Genomic DNA, 24,276 nt, shown 5'->3' with positions numbered 1-24,276 from the left:
AGAACTGGGGTACAGGCCAGAGGTGCGTGCGTGCGCGTGTGTGTGTGTGTGTGTGTGTGTGTGTGTGTGTGAGAAAGAGGATTCACCAGAGACAGAGTGGGGAGCAGAACAAGCAGACTGATGAAATACAGTGCTGAGGGGAGCAGCAGGTGGGTCAGGAGAGGTCTCCTGCGCCATATGGGTCACCTCCAGGGAGGGGAATCGAACTTGCACTGAAGGGTCTGTGGCCAGCTTGCAATGCTGAGCCTTAACCTGCTGTGCCACCAGGGAGGGCCACAGAGGCTGTTTTTAAAGGCAGAAAGAGGATTCTTCTTAAATGGATACTCAAAGCATCTGAATATAGGAGCTATAATTTCTAACTGCTTCCTTCTGATCTCATGTCACTATTTTTATTTCCTTAAAAAAAAAAAATCAGCCCTTCCTGGTGGCACAGGTTAAAGTGCAGCACTAAGAAGCTAAAGCCACTTCAGCATGAGTTCGACCCCCCTCCCTTCCCCCCCAGGTGACCCACATGGTGCGTCAGACCTCTCCTGAGCACCATGTAGTGCAGTGTACTTCCTCCATCTGCCTGTTCTGCAACCTGCTCTGCCTCTGGTGAATCCTTTCACAGCCCTGGCACTTCTGAACTGTACCCCAGTTCTGTATGCATAAATAAATAGATAAATCTTAAAAAAAAATTTCTTTCTTCCTCTGTTAAGGTTTTGAAGAGTTTTGATCTTGACCCCAAAGAGTCAAGATCATGGGATCTTTGTTTAGGTTTCTAGTGATCAAGGGATATGTTCTTTGGCTACATTTCCATGCTTTGATGAAATGCCCAAAGAGGATTGACATGATAGCTTTTATTGTTAAAATGGCAACTCTTTCCACTTCTGGCAAATGTTACATGATCTCAGCTAAAGGAGGGTTGGCTCCTACTTTGTAAGACAATATTCTCTGTAGTAGTTTAGGGTCTGGTTGGATTTGGGAGTCTCTGGAGAGTGTTAGGCTGATCAAGAGGACATGCATTCCCCTGGGCTGTTGTAACACAGGTTTTAAAAGTCTGGGTTGCAGAGTTAATTTGCCTGGGGTTTCAGTCTCTAATCATTCTCTTTGATCAAGGTCACTCAACACTCCTAAGCTTTGGCTTTCTTAATAGTAAAATGAGAATAATTGTAGCACTTACCTCATAAAGTCGTTATGAGGTTTGAGTGAGTTCAATAACTTAAGACAGCCATTAGCGGGCCTGGCACAAAGTTAATAGGGAGAAAATGCAAAATGAAGCAAATGCTGTTATTATCACTGGTAGACCAAAAAAGTCTCCATCCTCTGGAGGCTGTCTGAGGGCCTCAGACTGGACATTTCAATTTACTGTGTTTGAGTCAGCTTTACCCAGATCAAAGTATCAGATTTAGAATAATATCTGGAGCTGTCAAAGTCAGCTGACAGTCATAGTTGCTAGACCCTTCCCCCCATCAAGACCCAGGACTTAATCAATATATCAATATATACACTGTGAAAGACTATACCATCATCTTATTAAATAAACGAAGTAAAGCCTTTGAATTAGACCAGCCATGCACAACACAGTAAAAGGACACCATCTTTTTAACTCAAGTATGTTCAAGTATGTTGTTCTTTGCTAGCCAGCAGTGTATCATTGGGAAAATTGCTTAATTTTTCTGGACCTCAGTTTTCATGACAAAACTTTCCTTCTTCACAAAGTTGCCTTGTATGAAAAAATTAAGGACACTATGCTAATACAGAATGGGATATATTTTTCTTATCTGTACCACTTGACAAGAACTAACCACTGTTTCCTGAGGACCTCTCACCTAATAGTTACTCTAAAAACATTTGTCAAATGAGAAACTGAATTTAAAATATTAACAGGATTTTTTTGGGGGGGAACATTTTAGTGACTGAAATTGATATGAATGATTTTGGATGCTCCCCAGGTGAGCCTGATGGATCTGTTGTTCATATGTGTGGCTGTTGGAATATGAAATATAGCTGTGTGGGGAATTTGTACTTTGCAGTTGCATTTCAACCTTAAAGGTCAAGAGAAAGTTGCACTGAGAACTTAAGCTTCAGATTAATTTTTAGAAATACAGCTTACTCTCTTGACCTCTGGGGGTAGAAGGGATTGCTCAAAATCTCCATTTATATCACCTGAAATCACTGGAAAGACTGGGTCATAGTTCTGGCTCAAAGAGAGCCCTAGAGCCTGGTCTGTCAGCATCTTCTTTTTTAGAATTGAAGCTAGAAAGCATTGCAATGGATACTCTGCTCATCTTCCACTGACTCCACACTGTTGTTAATAAAGACTGAAGGTCAATCATTCTCTCACTCACTTTATTTTTGGCAATGCCTTTCCCTAGGACACAGGAATCCATAATTGACAGAAAGGAGAAAATTATAAATCGTAAGCGGTATACATTTCAGTCTCAAAATCTTAAAACTAAGACCTGATATACTTTTTGGTATAACTGTTACTTTTACTAAGTTTGGTTTTACCAAACTCTAACCTATAGCAAATATAGGAGAAATAATAATGAATAGATTAGGACAATTACTTAGGTATAAATCTTATCTCTTTCAAGTTGAAACTCATTCTCTTTATTCTTTCATCTTCCTAGGGTAGCTTGATTAAAGGTAAATGGAAAAAAGAATAATTTGTGTCATAACTTGTACTCTTATTATGAGGAGGACATCTTTATTCCATTATTTTATGAGAAACATTCATTAAAATAATGTGATTTCTTTCCCCTCCCCCAAATTTACAGCACTATAAATGTCCCTTATCAAGATCCAGAGTTCCGAGGGCATTCTTCTCTTTGTACAATTGTCATAAATTATTTTTTAAGTGGAAATATTGTTGGTTTAAGTAGGAGGTATGTGTCTCTCTGTGTGTGTGTGTGTGTAGCTAAAGACACTTTCTTTCTCTACCAATGTTGCCATGAGGGTTGGTTGTTATCACTACCATCGTAGGGACAGAATGACAGGCTCCATATTTACTTTTTTTCTGACTACTAGTGAACCACTCAAATTTAATACAAATTTTAGTATAGTTTTTTTTTTTCTTAAATCCAGCCTCATTTTTTCATAGCAGTGTAGGAAACTGGTTGTATGGCACAGACTGAGAAACCTTTAATTCAGTTTCACATTTGACAAATGTTTTTGGAGTAACTACTGGGTGATAGGCCCTCAGGATACAGTGGTTAGTAGCAGCACAGTGCCTGCTCTTGTGAAACGAACATACCACTGGATGTGTGGCCCCCAAGAGGCAAACTCAGAAAATCAGTGGCAAGGTGAATTTGACCTTTCATAGGAGCTCAGTGTCATCCTTGACTGGAAGTGGCACTCATGATCAAATATGAATGAAAACTCACGGCTCAAGAGATTTACATGGGAAGGCTTCTTCAGAAGCTCAAGGATATAGGTATATAGGACAGCTACTGAATGATCACTGGTTGGGTACCTCATTTTCTCTAATTCTTCATCCATCCATCCATCCATTCATTTAGCCAAACTCTGAGTGCTCTACTTGTATCTCTAAGGTACCATGATATGCCAGCCACTGGGTCTATCAACTGAATTAAAAAAAAAAAACTACTCTTTCTGATTTTGCAAAGTTCACGTTCTAGTGAAGGCAGAAGGACACCTAGAGAACAAATATGATACAATTTGCTAAGCAGTTTAGATGAATTAAAATACTGAGAGGAAGACATTAGGAAAGTTCCTTAGGAATATATTTTTGAAAAAATGATGGCATTTTCATGAGTCTTTCCAGTTCCAGTCAACAATTTTATGATTATGTATACACATGGGATAAGGCTTCTTTACTTTCTTCTGAGAGCAAAGATTCATTTATCAGCACCCATTTCATTTACAACTATGCGCAGTTCTTAGAAAACTGTGGCTGCAATCAAAACTGGGGTGGGGTGAGAAGAATGCACAGGACTATGGTGATGGCACACGGGTGAATTAGTGGTGAGAAGCCCATGGGGATTACAAATGAGATGAAAAAAATGCACAAAATGAAGAATGATATAAAAAAAGCAAATCTCAAAAAAAAAAATGTGGCTACAAGTGAGTATGTCCTTTAAACATTAATAAGCATTAGCTGAATTAGAAATCATTTAACATTTCAAGATCACCTGACCTTCCTGCTTTATCATTTCTTTGACCAACTTACCTTAAGATATACAGACTAGCGGGGGCCTCCCTGGTGGCCTATGGGTTAAGTCTCAGCGCTATCACCTCTAGGGTCTGAGTTCCATCCCAGCCAGGGGAACTGATGCATATGACATGGGAGATGTCTCTTGTCTCGCCCACTGCTCCCCTCAGCAGTGTATTTCAGTACCTCTTCCTGTTTTGCTCTTCACTCTATCTCTGGTGAATCCTCTCACCCACACATCTGACCTACATCCCAGTTCTTCAGATGCAAAATAAATTTTAAGAAAGGACACACACTAGTTTGGTGTTTCCTCTTTAAAAAAGCTGAAGTTGGCCCTCCCTGGTGGTGCAGCGGGTTAAAGCACTGCACTAAGAAGCTAAAGCCACTTCCACATGAGTTCGATCCCCGCCTGCCCTGGAGGTGACCACATGGCGTGGCAGACCTCTCCTGACCCGCCCGCTGCTCCCCTCAGCAGTGTACTTCGTTGATCTGCCTGTTCTGCTCCCCGCTCTGTCTCTGGTGAATCCTTTCACCCTCCACATCTCTGGCCTGTACCCCAGTTCTGTATGAATAATTAAATAAATCTTTAAAAAGCTGAAGTTATGACACATGCTTATTTCTCAGTCTGTTCTCCATTTTCTGTTAACCTCAATGTATGAGTCAGTGTGAAGGAAAACTCAATTATTCTTTTAGCAGCTATATAGCAAATTCACTCCTGGCTATTGCATTTTTTCCCCCCCAAAGCTTTCTAAGCCGGAACCAGCGATAGATCACAGTCCAGTTTTCTGTAGTTGATGTATTCTGGTTTAACTCTGAGACAATCTGGTTTTTCCCATAATTGAAAACTTTTGGTGTCCACAGGAGCAGGCAGCACCTTTACGAGGTCTGGGCATGCTCATTTGTTGGGAATGGACAGGAATCTTGTCTTTCCCCATGTGTGCTTTTAGGCAAGCAGCCTCTCTCACTATATTCAGGGTGTTATCTAGTCTTATCCTACAGAACTTAAAACTGAAATGGGACAACTCTTCACTCCCTATTTCTCTAGCAGTAATGTGATCCTGAGTCTTAATTTGCAAGCTTTCTGATAACTGCTCTACTGAACACTCAGCAACACAGCATCTTTACTGTGAACACAAAGGTGGTTTCTTGTGTCCTAGACCTGGAGCTGTCTCTTCGGAACCCTAATGAGAAGCTAGGAACGTAATAGCATGGAAAGGCATCTTGCAATTTTTTGGGATCTAAAAGAACCAGAAATAACAGTGTCTCCTGCCTGCATCAGGGCTAATGAAGACGCTGCTGAGATGACCAGGGTCTTGACAGGTGAAACTGCTGACCGGTTTGAAATGCCTTCACCCTGGCTTCCCTGAGCTCAAGATTGGGACCTGGGAATAGAATAAGCTAACAGCTTCATTTCAGGCTAATAACTGCCCAGCAGTATCACAAGCTGAGCTCTGGCCAGGTCACAGGGCCACATGGGGAGCTCCTGGGATGTTGCTTTTAATCAACTTTCCCTGCCATGTAACTCATGATAGCACTAGAAGAACAAAGCTAGCTCTGGACCAACTGAATGACAATCTGCAGCTACCCTTATTGTTGAGCAGGAAAGAACTAAATCAAAAAGCTGTAATTAAAAAATATAATGACTTTTAAATGAGTTTTTATTAATAGAATTAAGCCCTATTAAGCCTTAAGATGATATCTTAAATATGCTAACAAAATGTTCTTCCTTAATGAAAACATATATGGACTGAATAATTTAAAAATCCTATTACCTTTTGGTTTATTACATTAAATATTAACTATGCCAACTGGTCATATAAAGTAGCTTAAAGACATCTTACATCACCAGCTAAATAAGTGGGTATTAGTTACAGAACTAATATAATAACATCTTATCAATCTTTATGTAATAGACCACCCTGCCTACAGGATGTCAAAGTGGTGACTGGCAGTGAATAGGCATTTCTTAGAGAGAAATGTTATTTGCTCTGTGAGTAGCAGCTTAACAGGAAAGGAAGAGAGACTCAGGCGGTATGATTTAGATTAGCCACAACTAACAAATTCTCCTGGGAGGCTATTAAAATGGGGGTGGGTGGGCACAGAATTTCCTTGCCTAGATAACTGTCTAGCTCAGCTGTCTGGGGAAGCTCTGGCATGAAACTGCCTGAGGAGAAGAAAATGAACTGGGTTTATCTCCTGGTGAGCCTGTAATTGCCGAGCCTCAATTCCGCGCGGTGGCCTGTTGCCTTGCAGGAGGCTGCGGGCCTCCTTGGATTTCCTAATGATGAACTAGTCATTGCCCCTGCCTGGACTCCCCCACTTCTATCCTCTGTCGTCAGTCATTCAGGAACCAAGCCTCAGGACTGTCGTGCCCCTTCTCCTCTTCCACTTTTCCTTCAAAAAGCCACTGCCTGGTCCTGGGTCTCTGCCCCCCCTTCTACTTTCACCTAGGGGCTACCCTTTTTTCTGCTCATCTATAACACTGCACTGGTCGTCATGGCACCTTCTCCAGCCACCTCTGTCAGCCTTCTCTGTCTCGACCCTTTTGCCTCCATAGTTCCATCTGGGCCTAGCGAAATGCTTGTATTTCCCTCCCATGGTTTCTATGGCAGGCACATAAGTTCCAGACACATTGCATTACCTGTCTTACTATCTTAATCTCCAGTCCTCACTTTTATTAACTTTGCATAGGATGGTGCTTTCCCACTGCACCCTGGGCTCCTAAAAGCGTGTGTTTGTTGTCCGAAGTTCAGCTCAAATGCCACTTTTTTTCCCCCCTCAGAGTTTCAAGATTTAATTTGGGCTCCAGAATACCCACCTATGGGGACCAACACCCTCTGGAGGGTGCACCCTCAAGCAGTTACAGAAGCCAGAAGCCAGTTTTTATACACTGCAGGCAAAGAACCGATACTTGGTTGTGCTACCGCTTTGACCACATGTTGCCTTATTTATCTATTAATTGCTTTAGTTATCTGTTACTTATCAATTATAGACTTTTGTCCTATTTATCTATTGTTTATCTATTATAGGCTTGTTTGGGCCACGGCTCCTTTGACACCTGTGGTCTACTCAGCCACCTGTTCCTTGCAGTGCCTGGGAAGTGCCTTGAACCAAACCTGGGTGACAGTGGACATTATGTCTTCACTGGCATGTCACCTATAGGTAGGGTATGTTAAGTTGGGGCACTGCATTGTAGGAAACAATGAAATGCAGCTTTACTGGGTGGAGAAAATAGTGACTCCCCCAGAAGTAGCTTACGAGTCCTTGTGTATATCATTCATCTTATACATACATTTATCTACATGTGATTATCAAGGTGAAATGTGTCAGCTGCAGTCACTCTCATGTTTCCCTTTGTTCTCTGTGGTCCAAAAATATTTCCTCCTGATTAGAGACAATTTGGGCACTACATAAAAGTAAGCATATTATATGATAGTATTTATCTTTACTCAGAAAAAAAATTGCTGTTAATAATTTTGACTCCCATCCGGTTTTTGTTTCTTCCTCTAATACTTTCTTTTATTTTCATATTTATATAAACTAGTTTTGTTTTTATTCTGTACTCATTTTGGGCTGGAGAAAATGTCTGGGAAACAAACAGATTGAGTTCTCTCCTTAATCTTAAGAATTTTGAAGAATTTCCAGTGACTGTAAAGAAAGCTGGAACATTTTAAAAAATGGCTTCAAAATTAATTTTTAATTTACTCTTACTCTAACTCTCAAACTTATGACATACTGCCTTTGTTTAAAGGACAAGGCCTGATAAGAAAGAGACATTGTGGACTAAAAGATGAGAGGGAAGCTCATTATCACCAGTCTGATCAGCAAAGTGATTCTCCTTGGAAATGGTCCCTGCAATTTGCAAACAAATGCAAACAGGAGGTGTGTAAATTTCTTTGACTTGGGGATGTGAGGCTAAGGTCTCTGCCTTAAGTTTTTTCCTTCTAGAAATTTTACTCAGGCCTCACACCTTAGCCAATGTCCGCTGCACTCCCATCCTTTCCTGTTTGACTAAATTCTTCTCTGAGTCACTTTTCTGCCATAAATCATGGCCAAGGGCTCTGTACTTACTCCTGTAATCTGCTCTAGCCTGGAACAAATGGTTGCAGACAGAATTGCAATTCCATGATGTTTTAGTGGCTTGCAGTAAAGCACCTAACAACCTTTAACACCTCCTCTCCACCCCCAACCTTGGAGATGTTTAAGGGGGTGAGGATCTATTTGGGCTTGATAAACAGTTCCAGGGGAGCAGTGTGCCAGCCTGTAGCAGATGACACCTGCTAACAATCTACCTGGCTGAACAAAAGCATCAGTGCAATGCTTCATGTAAAACATTGCTGGGGTGTCTCAATGTTTTCTTATTTAGTTCAGAAGCAGAAAATGAGAACTCCAAGTATTCAGGGTCTCTTTGAACATTGATGCACTTCAGAATTTATATCTCTTATTTTCCATACATTTGTGCTGATGGCACTGAGATGCTTACCCCACAATCCCATGGTCCTTCGGCCTATGAAGGATGCTAGTATTTCTTTTTTTCAAACCTCATTTTATACATCGGGACTGATAATGAAGGCTGTATGATATCTATGTAAAGGTCAGTAAATCTTTTACAATAGAGAAAAGTCCTTTTATCACCAGCTAGAAGATGTACAAGTTTTCCATTTTTTCCATATTAAAAAATTTCCTCCTCTCATTCCTAGCTATTACATATTTATTAAGTGGTACAGCTGTGTTTGTAAAACACATTTTCATACTCAATTTTGTCCTTGAATAGTTTTTACCCTTAGCTATAAAGCTGTTGGAACCTTAGGGAACTTGCATTTAAACTGCCTGCTGATTTTGGACCGATGTTATTGATAAGTACTCTGATTCATTTAGTCAGTCTCTTTTTCCACATCATGGCCTCTTCAATTAAGTCAATTTTCCCCAAAACGGGAGGATGGCTACTTAAACTGGAGTTTGAATGTGAATGAACATTCTTAGCTTGGTCACGGTGGTCACAAAGGACAAAACACAGCTTTTTCTGACCACACTGGGGAAGTCTGCTTCGGACAGCAGCAAAGTGACACAGGAGGGGCTTCTATAGCCACTGGTGTTCTGCTGAGAATACATGGAGGAGCCAAGAGACGCTGCAGAAATTGAAATGTCTGTTTCTACATCAGGTTTGTAGGTTGGGGTGGTTAGAAATTTCTTTTCTGTTTTAGATTTCTGAGCTACAAGTGGAGGTGATTCTCCCACAGGGCCGGATCTGTCTTTATCTGATTTAAGGGAACCTCTGATGCCTGCCTGGTGAAAACATCCTAAGACATTTCTTAGTGAAACTACACATTTACAGGGAAAGGCACTGCTATGCGGGTCATCCTTAAAGTGGGCTCCACTGGTTCCCTCAAACATCAAGATTTCAGTAGGTTACTCAAGTGAAAAGATTTTAACACTCAAGTTAATAGGAGTGGAGTTCAAAATTCTGCTCTGCCAGTTAATCCCAATGAAAGTCGAATCCCAGAGACTCTGATGACAATTCCTCCCCACCTTGCCCACGCCAGCCTGCTGGGTGTGAGTTTGGCCATCGGTGAATGCAACCCTCATTTTCAATGTCGAAAAGCTCTGAACGTTCAGAACCTTCCAGAAAGCCATAGTCACGGCACAGCGGTCATGGGCTGGGGCCGCCTCCTTACTAATGGCTTGACTCCAAAGAAATAACACTGCACGAGGACGGTATACTGAGTCACCGAAAAGGCCCACCGTGTTTTAAAGTGTCGGGAGGTGTGGATGAGGTAGTACACAGCCCTCTGCTTCCCTGAGAAATATTGTTATAGTGCTCTTTAAAATAAATAGTGCTCTTTAAAATCAAACTAAACAAAATGGAGGGGACAATAAAGGTGAAATAAATGGTACATACACATATATATGATGCAACTGTTGGTCTGAATGCTCCTTTCTAATTTTGCAAGGAGTCCTCTTGTGTGGGAACCAGAGCGCTGCTGGTTACTGAACCTGTGGTTTAGCCATTTCTGTTGTAAAGGAAGTGGGGAACTTAAGGAGGTGAACCCAGGGCTTGAGGTATTTCCTGGGTGTGGGAGGGCAGCAGCCTGGCCTCTGGCTCAGCATTTATCTTCAGCTCTAACCTCTTTAGCTTTTTTTTTTTTTTATTAGACACACAGCCCCTATCATAGCCTACAAATGCTTGGTTATTGGGAAAGATACTTTAATAAAAATGTAGCTTCATTACTCCAGGGTACCCAACAGAGCTGGGTACATAGACAGTAAGGACGCAACTCCCATACTGTTTTTCAAAGTTCTTCTGGAGAAATAATGGTGGGATCTGGCCCCCCTTAGGTCAGATGACTTTTCCATGATGTCCAGAGGAGGCCTTGTCCCATGAGTGTTACCTTGGCAGGTGGAACTAAGCAGAGGTCCTGGGGGCTGAGGAGAAGTGCTGACCTTCCCCCCAAGCCTTGACCCACAACAAGAGATCATCACTCCTATTCATGAGCTTGCACATGCAGTTTGGGGGTGTCCAGGGGTAGGCTTATCAGTAAACAAGTCCCCAGTACCCTAGAAGCTCAAGTAAGAGGAAGTCATCCCTCCTCACCATGCCAGTTTCCTCTTCGCCCTATGATTCTCCAAGGTATAAACCTCAGGTTTGTCCTCTTTTCCTTTAGAATTTATGGCCAGGTGGATTCTCCATATTATTGAATTTAGGCTTTTTCTCTGATTAACTGGTCGCTATTAATTTGTCCTTTGCTCAGGCTCAGAAAAAAACCGAGAAGCGTAGGGGCATTTTCCCTGCACCAACATAATCAAGGGTATATGAGAAGATAAAGCTTAAAAGGATATTCTTTTGATAATATTTTTCATTGTAGCAGAAAAACTAGAGAAACAAGAACAGCTGAAATACAAGATAGATTAAAGATAAATCTTACAACAGAGAGCAAAGCAGTCATGAGAACGATGTACAGAAGAATATTTAACATCATGAAGAAGTCTAAGGGTATTGGCAAATGAGAAAAGCAAGCTTCAAAAAAAAAAGCTACATTTTCAAGAGAGGAAGCGTTCTTTCCTCTGTTCTGACTTTTTTTTTTGTTTTTGAGACATTCTATAACTGTTATGTATTATTTTGTCAAAGTCAGTAAAAGTTATGTAAGAAAAAAGCCTCTACTAGGATATCATTTGAGAATGAATGTGGCCATAAATGGCAGTATAACAGCAGGAACATAATTCAAAATTGAGATTGAAGATCCATCCTTATTACTTTCTGTCCTACGAGTGCAGTTTCGAGCCTTAGCCTTCCAAAGTCTTATAGCAGTTTGGAAGAGACCCTTAATGCAGAAGGTATTATTGTATCTTCTGAACGAGGATACAAATATCCTAGGGGGTGGGGTGGCCTTTCTGTCTCTCCCCTTTGCTCATCAGATTGGCCCAAAGGGAATGAGGACCAGAGAGATCAGGTAAGTGCTTTCTCTTGGGAGGAATCTATTAGCCTAGAAAATCTGGAACACCTAAACAATGCTTTCCTGTGTTTTCTACTCTGATGTCTCTTACAGGTGTTTGTGGCTACCTCCCTCCCCACCTCCTCACCCCCCACTGTACTCTCCTTGTTTCTTGTTTCAAAGTGGAAGCATCCATTATCTGGGGGTGGTGAATGGGGGAAGATCAGATAGACAAGGATGAAAAAAGCTAAGTGAGAAAAAAATTTCAGCTGAAAATTGTTTACTTTTTGTTCAGAAATAGAGGTGAAAACAATTGACCAAATTTTGTTGCATTCTGTTCAGCGGTCCAAACTGAACTTCCAGCTTGCTGTGAGGTATTAAAGGCTTAGTTATAGCTCTTTGATTTTTCAAGCGTATTCTTATTCTCATAAGATCTACGTCAGAGTCAGCTGGCTCCAAGGCCACTTTCTTTTATGAACTGAATTTATTCTGTGCTTCTTTTAAGTGGAGGAACTGGGTCTGCTGGTTCAATATCATGTTTCTTTCTTAGTTACTTTATGTAGTATCATATACTTATTACTATGTCTACATAATAACTAACATTAGTATTTTTCCTTAATATTAATATACCTATAGGGTATATACCAAATATTATACTTAGCATATTTTAAATGGAATAATTTAGTATAAACATAGCAGAATATGTTGCAATGAAAAGATTTTGCTAGGAATCTGAAGATTGAAGGCTACGACATCTTCTTTAAAAACGTCTCCCACCCCACTTGGCTTATTCTGCTAGCATTGCTCTTCATTTGAGTGTGTGTTTACTATGTTCCTACAAATATTTTAAAATTTCAATCATAGGCATGCTTGTTTCACCCTCCCACTCCCTTTTTCCTAGCAGACTGTAACCTTCTGGAGGGCAGAACCTGTTGATTCCATTCTAGCCATTCATTGATTTAATTCGTTTGTTCGTTCATTCACTTACTCACTCACTCACTCATACATACAACACAGTGCAAGGCCCAGCAGAGTGAGTAGACATGGACTGTACCCTCAGGAGGCTGAGTTTTTCCTAGGGGACGGGGTTGGGACTTGCTAATGGACCCAGTAACTAAAGAACTAGGAAATAGATAATACCTAGTAAAAATGTCATAAGAGACAAGATCACAGACAGCACAAGAATGCCAGGACCTCTGCGTTCTATTTTGCAATACAGAACAACCAACCTTGCATTGTGTTTCCATTTACAAGACCCACTGCTGTGGTGCCACCCACCACCACGTGAAGACAAATGGTGCTGCTCCCTGGCCAGTAAGCTCCCCAGTGGGGAGGCAGGATTGTGTTCTATTAGCATCTGTCTGTTCCATTTAGCTTGTGGCAGGACAAATGATATTCCTCCTCCCCATCAAACTGAACTACTGCCTCAAAGAAGCTTTTGTGGAACAAGGTGGCATAGAACAAATCTCTGATGCCTCAGGCTCAGAACTTCTCCATACCTGCAGTCCTATTTCCTCACTGCCCCTGGTGGAACTTCAGGGCCAACTTCTCTTTCCAGAACCCACCAAACTGCAGAAGCCAGACTGCAGTCACAAAAGATGAGAAACTAAATACTGGGAACCGAGTGAACTGGAGCTTATGCCAGTCACAGACCAACGAATGCGTTTTCCAAACAACTGCACTTCGAGAAACTCAAGCAGTTACCTGAGGGCACAGAGGACTGCCACACAACAGCACCACCTACAAAATAAGTTTCAGAAGACGGGAAGCCATCTGTGCTGTGGACATTTAAAGCCTGGTTCTCCTTGAGGCCAATGTGACCTTGTCTTTGTTGTAAAAATCATGGGGGCAGTTCCCATTTTAACCAGTTTAAACGTATATGCAGTTGCCTGTGCACTTTTGTTCAGCAGTTCTCGAGACTTTTACTTCAGATACCTCCTGTAAGTGGAACCATGCAGTATTTGTCTTTTGGAGACTGATTTATATCACTGAATGTCCCAAAGATTCATTCCTGTTGTAGCATGTAACTTCAAAGTCCATTGTAGGTATGTGTGGCATTATCTTATCCCTCATCCACCCATTGATATTTCACCTATTGGCTATTGTGAATAATGCAGCAATGAACATGAATGTGAAAATATCTCTTTGAGATTCTGTCTTTATTATTTTTGCTATTGGGGTTGCTGGATCAAGTGGTAGTTGTTTTTAATTGTTTGATAAGCTGCATACTGTTTCCTTATTGGCTGTACTATTTTTCATTCCCATCAGTGCAAAAGCAAAAGGGTTCTGATTTCTCTACATCCTTGTCAATATTTTCTGTTTTATTTATTTATTTATTTAAATAGCGCTCATCAAACAGGAGAGAGGTAACTCTCTCTCTCTCTCTCACTGTCCTAATAATTAGTGATACTGAATATCTTATCACAGCTTTGCTGGTCATCTGTACTTTGTGATCAGACCATAGTACAACCAAGGGCTTTCAGCTAGAGTTTCAGCTGCCCTAGGGCTTTGGTTGTGGAAAGACTGGGACAAGGTTTCACTGTACTTGACAACCAAAGATGTCAACGTTTCATTTACACGCTGAGTAAGCAGTAAGAATTTTTTTCTGCCTGAGCATTGCTGATATTTCACTTTGAAAACAAGCTGAAGATATTGATTGCTGTATGCCCAGGGGTAATAAGTTATTGGTGGATATAATGGGAAAAGGCCAACTGAACAGATGTATTTCACTTGGAAAAGATAATTTCTCTCCCTTCTGGCATTTTATATGAATAAAAGAGAATATAAAAAAGGACATTTAGAATTCCTGCTACTTACTTTCTCTGTTAGTAAATTTTCATAATGAATTACAAAATGACCCAATTCATTTTTTTGAAGGCATTATGTTAACAACAGAAGATCTTTTTCTAGAAATTCAGTGTATCAAAGCAATTCCAAGTGCTTTATTATAAACACACATAAAATGATCATGGCCATACGTTAAAGTTGGGACTAAGAGGGCAGTGGCTTCTGTGTCACTGCTCACCTGCCACAGGTCAGCAGGGGGTGACACTGTCTGGAGCAGCACCAAAGGAAATCCTGTATTTTCTACTCTCCTTTCCTTTCACCCTCCACTTTCTGTGCTCTTCCATGGAGGTGCCCTCTGCCCTTAGGTTTCACCTCCTGAAGACTTACAACTCTGATGCAATTGCCTCTGGTGAATCTGTTTGAATGTTCACACCTATCTTAAAAATTCCATGCGGTTTTACACCCAGAATAGATTACTCACACTACCTTCAATGACAATACTTGAGAGGAACTACGGCACCACGTGACTGAACACTATCATCGTACAGAAGAGAAAACCATGACTTGGAGAAGATAAGCAATTCCAGAAATGTCATATACTTCATTAATGAAATAATATTTCTATTTTCCAAACCAGAGCTCTACTATCTTCCCAAATACTCAGGGTCTTCTCTGGGGATAGTTTTTCAGTTCTCTCTAATTATTCTCTTTGTACCATCAGTGACTTAGCCTTGATTATTCTTCCTTGAAGATACTAGACATTGCCATCTCTCTTTTATTTCACTTCTATTGTTTTCAGCTCCTTATCACTCTGCCCATTATTGCTCAGGTTACTATAAATAGTGTCCTTATCTGAGCTCCTTCTTCACCTGACCTATCTCAAGTAGGGCAGCTCATTATATTGACCTGGGTCACAGTAAGAAAGAAAGAAAGAAAGAAAGAAAAAAAAAAAAAAAGCAGACCAATGTCAACACACTCCTTCCCCACAGCCCCAGTCTTTTGCATAGTGGATTTCAGGAGGCTCCTCTGTGGGTCTTTTTTACAGATAAGTTCCCCAGGTGATTCTGATGGATAGCCCGGATCAAAATCCTCTCCACAAATATTTTCCACCATGCCTAAAGCATTTCTTTGGCCATGGCAGGGCGATGTTTGAGAATCTTCTGTGCCTCTGCATTGCCCTTGGTTTTCAGATTTCAGCCTCTTCTTCCAAACATTTCCAAGTTCTTGCACTACTTCTCCCTCTAGCCAGACACTTTACTTCTTTGCATAAAAATTATCTTCCACAACATTGTATCTCCATTTTGGATTGCGGTGTCCTCTGCCCTCCTCTCTGCTAATTAAAATCCACTGCTACTTAAAGATTATTTCAAGATATGTTTCTCCCATGGAGCCCTGTCTGATGATTCTGGTCACTACTTCCCCCTTTTGTATCAAATTCCCTCATCATCCAGGTTTGTACTACCTTGTAGGTATTGCAAGTATTTTCGGATCTTTACTGAACTGTTAAGCACACTTCCCCCCCCCCCCCAGAAGTCCTCACAGCCTTAAACAATGGCTGACATATGCCAAGTAAGTGTGGTTGACTTGGTATAGCGTATGAGGCTAACGGCTGCTAAGGAGTTCTCTATGTTGGTTCCTTTTCCACAGAGGAGGGCAGGTACATAACCCTGCGACAAGGACCTAAGCTCTCAGCCTTACATCTCCAAGACCATACTGTATGGCATTTCCACAGCAAAGAAGCGACTCTGCCCTGCTGGACTATGATTTGTGCTGCCAACATAAGTCACAACTACAATTTGAGAGAAAACACTTTATAGGAACAATAAAACTTAGATTAACCACAAATAATTACCTGGCATGTTCAACTAGCCAGTTTTTCAACTCTTAAAAGAAAGAGCTACATTATAAGGAAATTAGAAGACAGGCAGGAAATTTGTCTAAAAAACTGAAAAATCTCCTCCTGGGTCAGGTTGGGAGATTCAATAGAAATATGGACTATTCTCTCCTGCCTCCTGCAGTGATCTTATCAAAAACTCATCTCGAAATTTGCTTTCAGAATGATGACTATGTGACACTGCAAGACTTTTATTCATTCATTTACTTATTTGTCTACTCTCTGCAAAGCACTATATTCAGAATTGAGAGCGAAGAGCAGCATTGGAATATGATTTGCAGAATAAGTTTCCCAAGCCAAAGGATCAGCAGATGTCATCCACAAAGGTGAGATTATAGGAAATCGGTAAGTGTTCCAGCTATCTGGAGCACAGATATCCAACAGCATATTGTGGAGATCAGAGTAAGACAGACATGGTTTTTGGGGAGACGAGAAACGGGATCAAATCAGGGATGGTTTGGGGAACATATTTATGGGGCATGCCTTGTGCACACACTCACATAGGAGAAGGTCTTAGGGTGAGGCAGTTCTTTAGGACTCTCAGTTGTTTGGGTATCAATGAGCAGCATTGATCAGCTACTACAGCTGGGAAACAGAGGTTGCACTGGGGTGGGTGACAGAAGGAATGGCGGAGAAGGTGCATGAGGGAAACGTGAGGTGAAAAATCATTCAAATGTGGGAACTGGTTGTACTTATATGAGTGGGGAAGGTAGTTAAGAGGGTTTTTGAACTGAGCAAATAGGAGGATGGATAGTACCTTCATTAATAGGTGATTGAAGTTTAATGCTGGGGGGCTGCTATCAAAGTCTAGCAGAAGCCAGAAGTCAGTACTGCACTGGGGAATGAAGTTAGATGGCAGATGGCAGAACAGGCACCAATCATCTGCACAGTGGTAGACCGTGAGAGCAGGGGAGCTCCTGAGGAGGGGCTGGAATGCTCCTGGATAGGGAGCAGTTGGAGGTGACACCAGAGAAACAATCAGAGCGGTAAGGGAAAATCCAGTGAACACAGCAATGACCATGCCATGGAGCCCCACGTGGAGGAAAGATCGAATTCGTCATGAGGTTCTTTCACCAAGGGGAGACTGGTGATCACGGAGGGGACATTTCACTGCAGTCACAATGATGGAATGTGAATTTCGAAAGGTGAATGTGACTGAGGGAAGGGGAAATGAAGCAGAGCACACTCATTTGGAGAACACTTTGTGCATCATTCCAGGGAAGTAACACAATACATTTGAGAATGATTTCAACAGGAGTTTGATGATAGTGTTTTGAAACAACAAGCATCCTGTTTTCCTTAATTATTCCCTAAATAAGAGTTCCTTTAGCCATGGGGATTACAACTGAGATGAAAAAAAAGTGAACAATGATGTAATACACACACACACACACATACACACACACACATATAGTTACTTTAGGGTAGAAGTGGTGTTTCATTCATCTGTACACCCTATTTACCCCATCCTCTGAGTAAACAAGCCAGAAAAGCCAGGTCTTACCACCTTAACTGGAGCTGAGTAGGAGCTCAAGTTAGTCCACACTGGGTGGTCTCCCAGAATGTTGCAGAAACTGGGGTAGGGGGAAAGGCCAGGAAAGTGTCCACAGGGAGCAGCAGGTGGAGACTGTCTCTCATCCTCAGCTCCCATAGCAGCTCCCATTTATTGAGCCGTGGGTCTGGCGTCGCACTGGTGCTGAACCAATCCAGGTGTGGTTGAGTCCTGGTCACCGCCCTCCAACCCACCCCAATCTGGCCTCTTTCCCCCTTCACCTCCTCTCTGGCTCATTCCAGGATTTCAGGGCAGAAAAACCACTTTTTCATCTAGAAAATGAGTCCTTCTCTCTGTAACCCTACCCAGGAGGGCTCCTGCTCGGATGGCCTGCCTTCTGGGATCTTCTTGCTGTTGACTTGCACCTTCCTAGTCTTCACCAACTTCTCTCATGTGACACTCATATGTTACTCTGTCTCTGGACAGAGTGGGGTCTCTCTGGGCAAATGTGTCGCCTCTCATGATTCTAGCTGGCCCTCTAGGACTCCCCAGACACCTTGGCTCCAGGCCTGAGACATTTCTCCAAATGCCTGTTTCTGGGTGGTTTTATTTAAGTGCCCCTCAGATGCCTGAAACTCAGCAAACCCTAAACTGACTTAGTTTTTTTCCTTCTAAACTTGACCCCGTGTGGCATCATCTTCCACCCAGCCCTGCTTCGCCAACCTCCTCCCTGCTCCTTTCTTTCATATCCATTAGCTACTGCATTTGAGGCTTCCATTAGGGAAAGTCCTGAAATAGCCCTTAAATCTATCTATCCCCAGTGTGCCCTTTCCACCACCACTTCCCTAATTCTGGTCCTCACATCATTTGCTGCAATTTCTGCAAGGCTATTTTAATTGCCTCAAGACTCCTGTAAAACCTGTCTTGTTACTACCAAGGTCTATTTTCCAACACAGATATTTCCACCCTCCAACTTAAAGAAATTTTTAATGACACCTGATCCTATAAAATCTAAAATCCTTAGCGTGGTGTAGAAGGCTGTTTTCCATGGAGCCTGCCTGATGTTTTCTAATTCACCAGCACCCCAACCTGTGTGATGGCGGCTCTGCACACGGCTCCCTGACGCTGCACAAATGCTTTCCTCCCTCAGAACAGCCTTACCTCCTGGTGAAACCACACTTGTCACTCAAGGCCCTGTTCAAATGTCACTCCTCGGGTAGGGCAGAATCCTCCATGACTCTGCTGAGAGAGACTTGGTGTGCAGCCCCTGCTCTGCCCTGCCCCCGCCTAATCACACCTGCCTCATTCCGGCATTTCCTCTTTCCACCCCACTTGCTGTAACTGCAGACAGACAGAGATTCTCCAACTAATCTCTGTATCTCAGCACCAAGCAAGGAGCCTGGTAGAACTGAAGCCACAAAGAGCCTTCCTGTGCGGTGGTCTTTTAAGCTAGTGACAACAGCAGAGTGCTGAGTCAGGTTCCCTCATCTCCCTGGGCAATAGGCTTGTTAAATAAGCTACTGGTGACTATCCACCTTCCTTTTTTCAGAAACAGAAATCAATGCCTCTTTAAACCATGGTTTCTAGACCAGATTTCTGCAATAATTATCTCATGGCCTTATTTAAACCTTTTCCAGTACATTGCAGCTTTCTCTTTCCACCCTAATTTAGGTTTTTGACAATCAAGACCTTAAAGTTGAAAGACAGACATTTAAGAGAAATGATACATTTGAAACTTGTGCTTTTACAGATATTTTCAAGGAATGATTGTGGTAGTGTGTGTGTGTGTGTGTGTGTGTGTGTGTGTATGTGTATGGATATTTAATCAGCATAAAGCTATTTGATAAGGAAATGTTTTACAGTAGGCCAATTAAATAATTCACTTAGTGAAAACATTATCTTTCATATTAAATTTAAACTAATCTCAGATGGTAATTAGCAGGGTCATTAACAATTGGAAGATGAATTTCAGAATCATTCAGAGAGCTCACTTAGAAGACTGGTGGAGAGGTACTTAGCCATGGCCATGACAGAGTGAATGGGATAGAATCAAACCAGAACTGAGAAATGTGGCAGTGATTCATGCTTCTGAGGTTAAATGTGGAGACTGAGCACGAATATCAGTTTCTGCTGAAAAGTCAAACTGACATTTTAAAATCCTAGTCCTATTAAATTGTGGCAGTAGCCACGTGCCCACTGAGCATTTGACAGTGGAAGTATGGACTGCTCTAGGAACAATGCTGAGGCGTGAAAAGTTGCTTGAACCGTATCTGCAAGGCAAGTCTTATCGATATTCTGCTATATTCATTCTATAATTGTCTTTTTCTTTAAGATTTTTTTTTGCCAAATGTTAGGCTCCAGGATCGCCAAACCAGAGAATGTTGATTTTGAAATAGTGGAGAACACAAACAGAGTCATGACATAATCAGAAAAAGTCACAACTGGGTCTTCCCTCCCCTTAAACATGGTGCATCCCAGAGCATGGGGGAGGGACTGGGCAGGTGGCTGATGGGTAGAGACCAGCATTTCTTAGACTGTCTGGTGATTGTGGCTCTCTTTTAAGCTGGTGTGAAAAGTGTGCTCTGGGTTGGAATTGACCAAATTTGGGTTGCAAAGAAATATATTTCATTATTTGCACTGAAATCCAGGGAGCATTTTTGAAGGGTGTGGGGCCAAACTTGGCTTGTGCTGCTTCTACTGTACTTCCCCTGCTCCCACTTCCTGCCAGCTGGGGCTACTGCAGGTTGAACCCCTGGAATTTGATGCATCTCAAATTTCCATGAACCCACAACCTTTTCTTATCACTTACAAAGTCTTAGCTATAAATATTTTCCAGAGCTCTAGCAGTAATTAGATAAGCTACTATGAAAGAGAGAGCATTATACATAAGTTAAAAACATATGCAAAACCAAAGCTCATTAGAGAAAGATAATATTCATGCAGATTTTACAAACCGTGTCTTTAGGGTGGCCCAATAAGTAGAAATATGGGGACCCATGCTTGTCACTTTTCATGCACATGGAGAGACTGGAAGGTACCATTCCTAAAGGAAGGGGAGGAACAGCCTAGGACCAATCATTAGAATTAACAGAACCAGTGACAAAGTTATATTATTACTGTTAGAATCAAGATTGCTTAGTATGTTTAGAGCAGCTGAATAAAAATTATCTAGGCAGTAAGAATAAAGACTTTAAGTAAAGCTAACCTTACCAAGCATGCAGCAAGTGAAATTAGTGAAAGACTGAGCTACATGGTTTTCCAAAGGTAGTTTTTTTTTTTTTCTCTCTCAAAATATTCAGGGCATCCTGAGGTGCTTTGTGGGAGGCACAAATGCTAAAAAATTACAAAACAGTGCTTTCAGGATTTTTGCAGAATTTCCCCATAATGATGGGGTGTTTAAACGATAGCAGCTGTCATCTGAGAATCGGCCACAGTAATCCTAGTAATCATTTCTAAATTTTGAAAAATTCTCAAAATGAAGACACGGTGTGCCCATGTTTGTATTTATGTTTTCTCTAATAATCTCGTAAATTCTTAGAGTTCTCCTCACCTCTGACAATTTGCGTATTTATATTCAAAGTTCACAGTTGACTTGCTGGGTGTAATTGTTTTCTGCAAAAAAAATTAAGCTGAAACAAATGTAGCAATGTCTTGTCTGTGCTCACCTGAGGCTCTTGGAACCAGCCTCTCGGCAGCTGTCTTGGTCTGTGTTTGCCGCTGCCCATGAGCTGCGGCTCTCTCCCCATACAAACCCATGTAGCAGACATTCTAGAATATCAAAGTCAATAATCTCTAAGAGATAAGCCTCCAGGAGATGCAACAATTGCTCCCTGTGCCACCTTCTACTGTGTTCTCTGAGCTCCACACGGTATGAGGTGAAGGGGGTAGAACTGAGAGTAATGCGCTCAGAGGACTTAATCCATGCAGCACAGTTTATGGCCTGACCCCATCTTTGCTGCTATATACAGATGTGAACTCCCCAGCTACATGCCTAACATGCTTCCCCCCCCCGACCACGTGATGCTGTGCACACAGGACTGCAACACACACAAGGGAAGTGCATTCTGCACAGGTTTCTGATTCTATTATGGGGTGTGTTTCACAGCCGGGGTATGACTGAGGGGAGGGAGACAAAGGGGTGAGAGCCAATACCTGAGGTTAAATGGAAATACAACCTCTCTGTGGTAAAGAAACTAAAGCTTAACAATGAATGTCAGAAGTGGAATTAAATTTTGGGATTTATTAATTGCACTTGCCATTTAGCCCTGCCAAGATGGAAGTAATTTTGTACAAAAACGATCAAGCTGTTTTAGTGTCACACAGAGATGGCTCTCACTTGGTTGACCTTTACTGGGCTTGGAGGGTATGTGCTGGAAACCTCATGGATAGCAGGTCAAGTAACATAGCTCAGAACATGGTGGAAATGAATGGTTGTGAAGGCTGGGGTTGAAGCACCGGCAAAAGGTAAAAAGGGGGAGCATACTATTTTTGTCTTACTGTTTTTTCCATTAAAGGACACTGATATGATTTTCATGTGTTAAAAATGATCCTCATCAGCACTGAATTCTTTTAAATATGTGAAAATCCTCTAAGTTTGTGAACTATAGAAAAATAGAGTGGGCAGGATAGAACTCACAGATTTAGCTTGTGGGTCAGGGGTCAGAGTTTGTAGATGCCTCATCTACATGATACAGTCAGATGGCAAAACACTTAGTTGATGAAAATGAGCAATATTTATGAAACCAAGTAAACTGTCTATCAAGGTACTTTTAAAAAGGTAAATGCACACAAAAAAGTAAATGCAAAGAAGTAAAATATGCCAGGCACTTTAATGCCGGTTTATACAAGCACAGGTTCAGCCCTGAAGCCGGGGGCCTGATGAGCCAGGGTGGCTCTCTGTTGAGCACAACGATACCTCCCCACAGAGGGTGGAGACAGGTTACTCTGTAAGCCAATGACTATGTGAGTTACTGCTAGTCTGGGCTAAGTGTGTGTGTTTTTTTTTTAAAGATTTATTTATTTGTGCATACAGAACTGGGGTACAGGCCAGAGATGCGGAGGGTGAGAGGATTCACCAGAGAGAGAGCGGGAAGCAGAACAGGCAGATCGATGAAGTACACTGCTGAGGGGAGCAGCGGGCGGGTCAGGAGAGGTCTGCCACGCCATGTGGATCTCCTCTGGGGCAGGCAGGGATCGAACTCATGCGGAAGTGGCTTAGGCTTCTTAGTGCAGTGCTTTAACCCGCTGTGCCACCAGGGAGGGCCTTGGGCTAAGTGTGTTTTTCAGTGTGTTTTTCATTTCTATTAACAGCATTCTGAACCCAAACATCCTATGGGAGAATGTGTGTTTCTCAAAATTTAGAGATTTTGTTACAGTTAGAACATATAATTCAAGCTGCAGTAGGCATTATATAATCCTATCTCTGATCCTGATTGAGGAAGTTCTCTTAAAAGCAGATATTGGGGAGTCCATATCAAAACAACATACAGGGCAATTCTGTCTATGAGCAAGACTGAAAGCAGCGTTCTAGAATACAAAAATTTGAGCTGCAGGGTTTTGAGCACGTTAGGTTAAAGAGTAAAGTTGGTGAGTTATTTGACTTGGGAATCACTAGGATGGGGCCATAGGCACACAGACAGGCATCTCTGAAGGGAAGCTTTGGAGACTTGGTGTTTGGTTATGGCAGATGGCTGGACCTATCCAGTTTGGAAGGTACTGACTCCATTTTGAGCACTTGGGTAGCAGGATTTTGTTGGCAGATTCCTTCATAGGGCTCAGAACACTTGCCATATCATCTCTACTTCCAGACAAGAGAAAATCAGACAGGAAGGGAAGTAGTCCGGCACTTAGCACCAGCTTCAGAGGTCAAGCGGAAGGTTAGAGGCTTATCTTGACTCCACATTCTTGGGCTGGGAACCACCAGACAGCCTGCCCTTGGTGTGGAAGGTGGGAGCTGAGCTCAGATTTTCAAAAAAAAAAAAAAATCTTGAACAATGGGCCTAATGCCCATCTCTTTCTCTAAGTGCTAATTGCTGCAGGCCGGTGAGTGGAGAGTGACTCAGATTAGAGGACAAAAGAGGCAGGTTGAGGGGTGAGGTACATTCAAATAGTGGCCTGGGAGACATAATGTGGGAAGAGAAATAAAAACTCCCATGGGCCTGGCCCTTGCAACACAGCTAAAGGGGATAGATCTTACAGTCTTTGGGGTATAGACTTTCTTGGGGTGGCACTTAAAAAAATGTAAAGTCCTGGGCAAAAAAGACTTGTTTGTGTAAATGTGTTGAAAATCATGACGCAGCCTTCTCTGGTGGCACAGCGGGTTGAAGCCCAGCACTAAGAGGCTAAAAGCCACTTCCACATGAGTTGGATCCCCACCCGCTCCGGAGGTGATCCATGTGGTGCTGCAGACCTCTCCTGACCCTCCCGCTGCTCCCCTCAGCAGTGTACTTCATAGATCTGCCTGTTCTGCTCCCCGCTCTGTCCCTGGTGAATCCTCTCACTGCCCCTGCACCTCTGG

General features: G+C 42.1%; 1 protein-coding gene across 3 annotated transcripts in view; it reads right to left on the bottom strand.

Moving 5' to 3' along the window:
- MAGI2 (membrane associated guanylate kinase, WW and PDZ domain containing 2) overlaps positions 1 to 24,276 on the bottom strand; it is a 458,519-nt gene that overhangs the window by 15,101 nt on the left and 419,142 nt on the right. For 2 of the 3 annotated variants that reach the window (XM_012720830.1, XM_012720831.1), the window contains one exon: positions 20,714 to 20,802. In XM_012720830.1, coding sequence (XP_012576284.1) covers positions 20,714 to 20,802 — 89 coding nt within the window. Of the gene's footprint in view, positions 1 to 20,713; positions 20,825 to 24,276 lie in introns of all 3 variants that reach the window. The other variant, XM_012720832.1, reaches the window with a different exon arrangement.

Source organism: Condylura cristata, unplaced genomic scaffold (assembly GCF_000260355.1).
Source record: "Condylura cristata isolate star-nosed mole 26May11 unplaced genomic scaffold, ConCri1.0 scaffold00005, whole genome shotgun sequence".
Taxonomy (NCBI): domain Eukaryota; kingdom Metazoa; phylum Chordata; class Mammalia; order Eulipotyphla; family Talpidae; genus Condylura; species Condylura cristata.
This window is presented reverse-complemented; position numbering and strand designations above follow the sequence as displayed.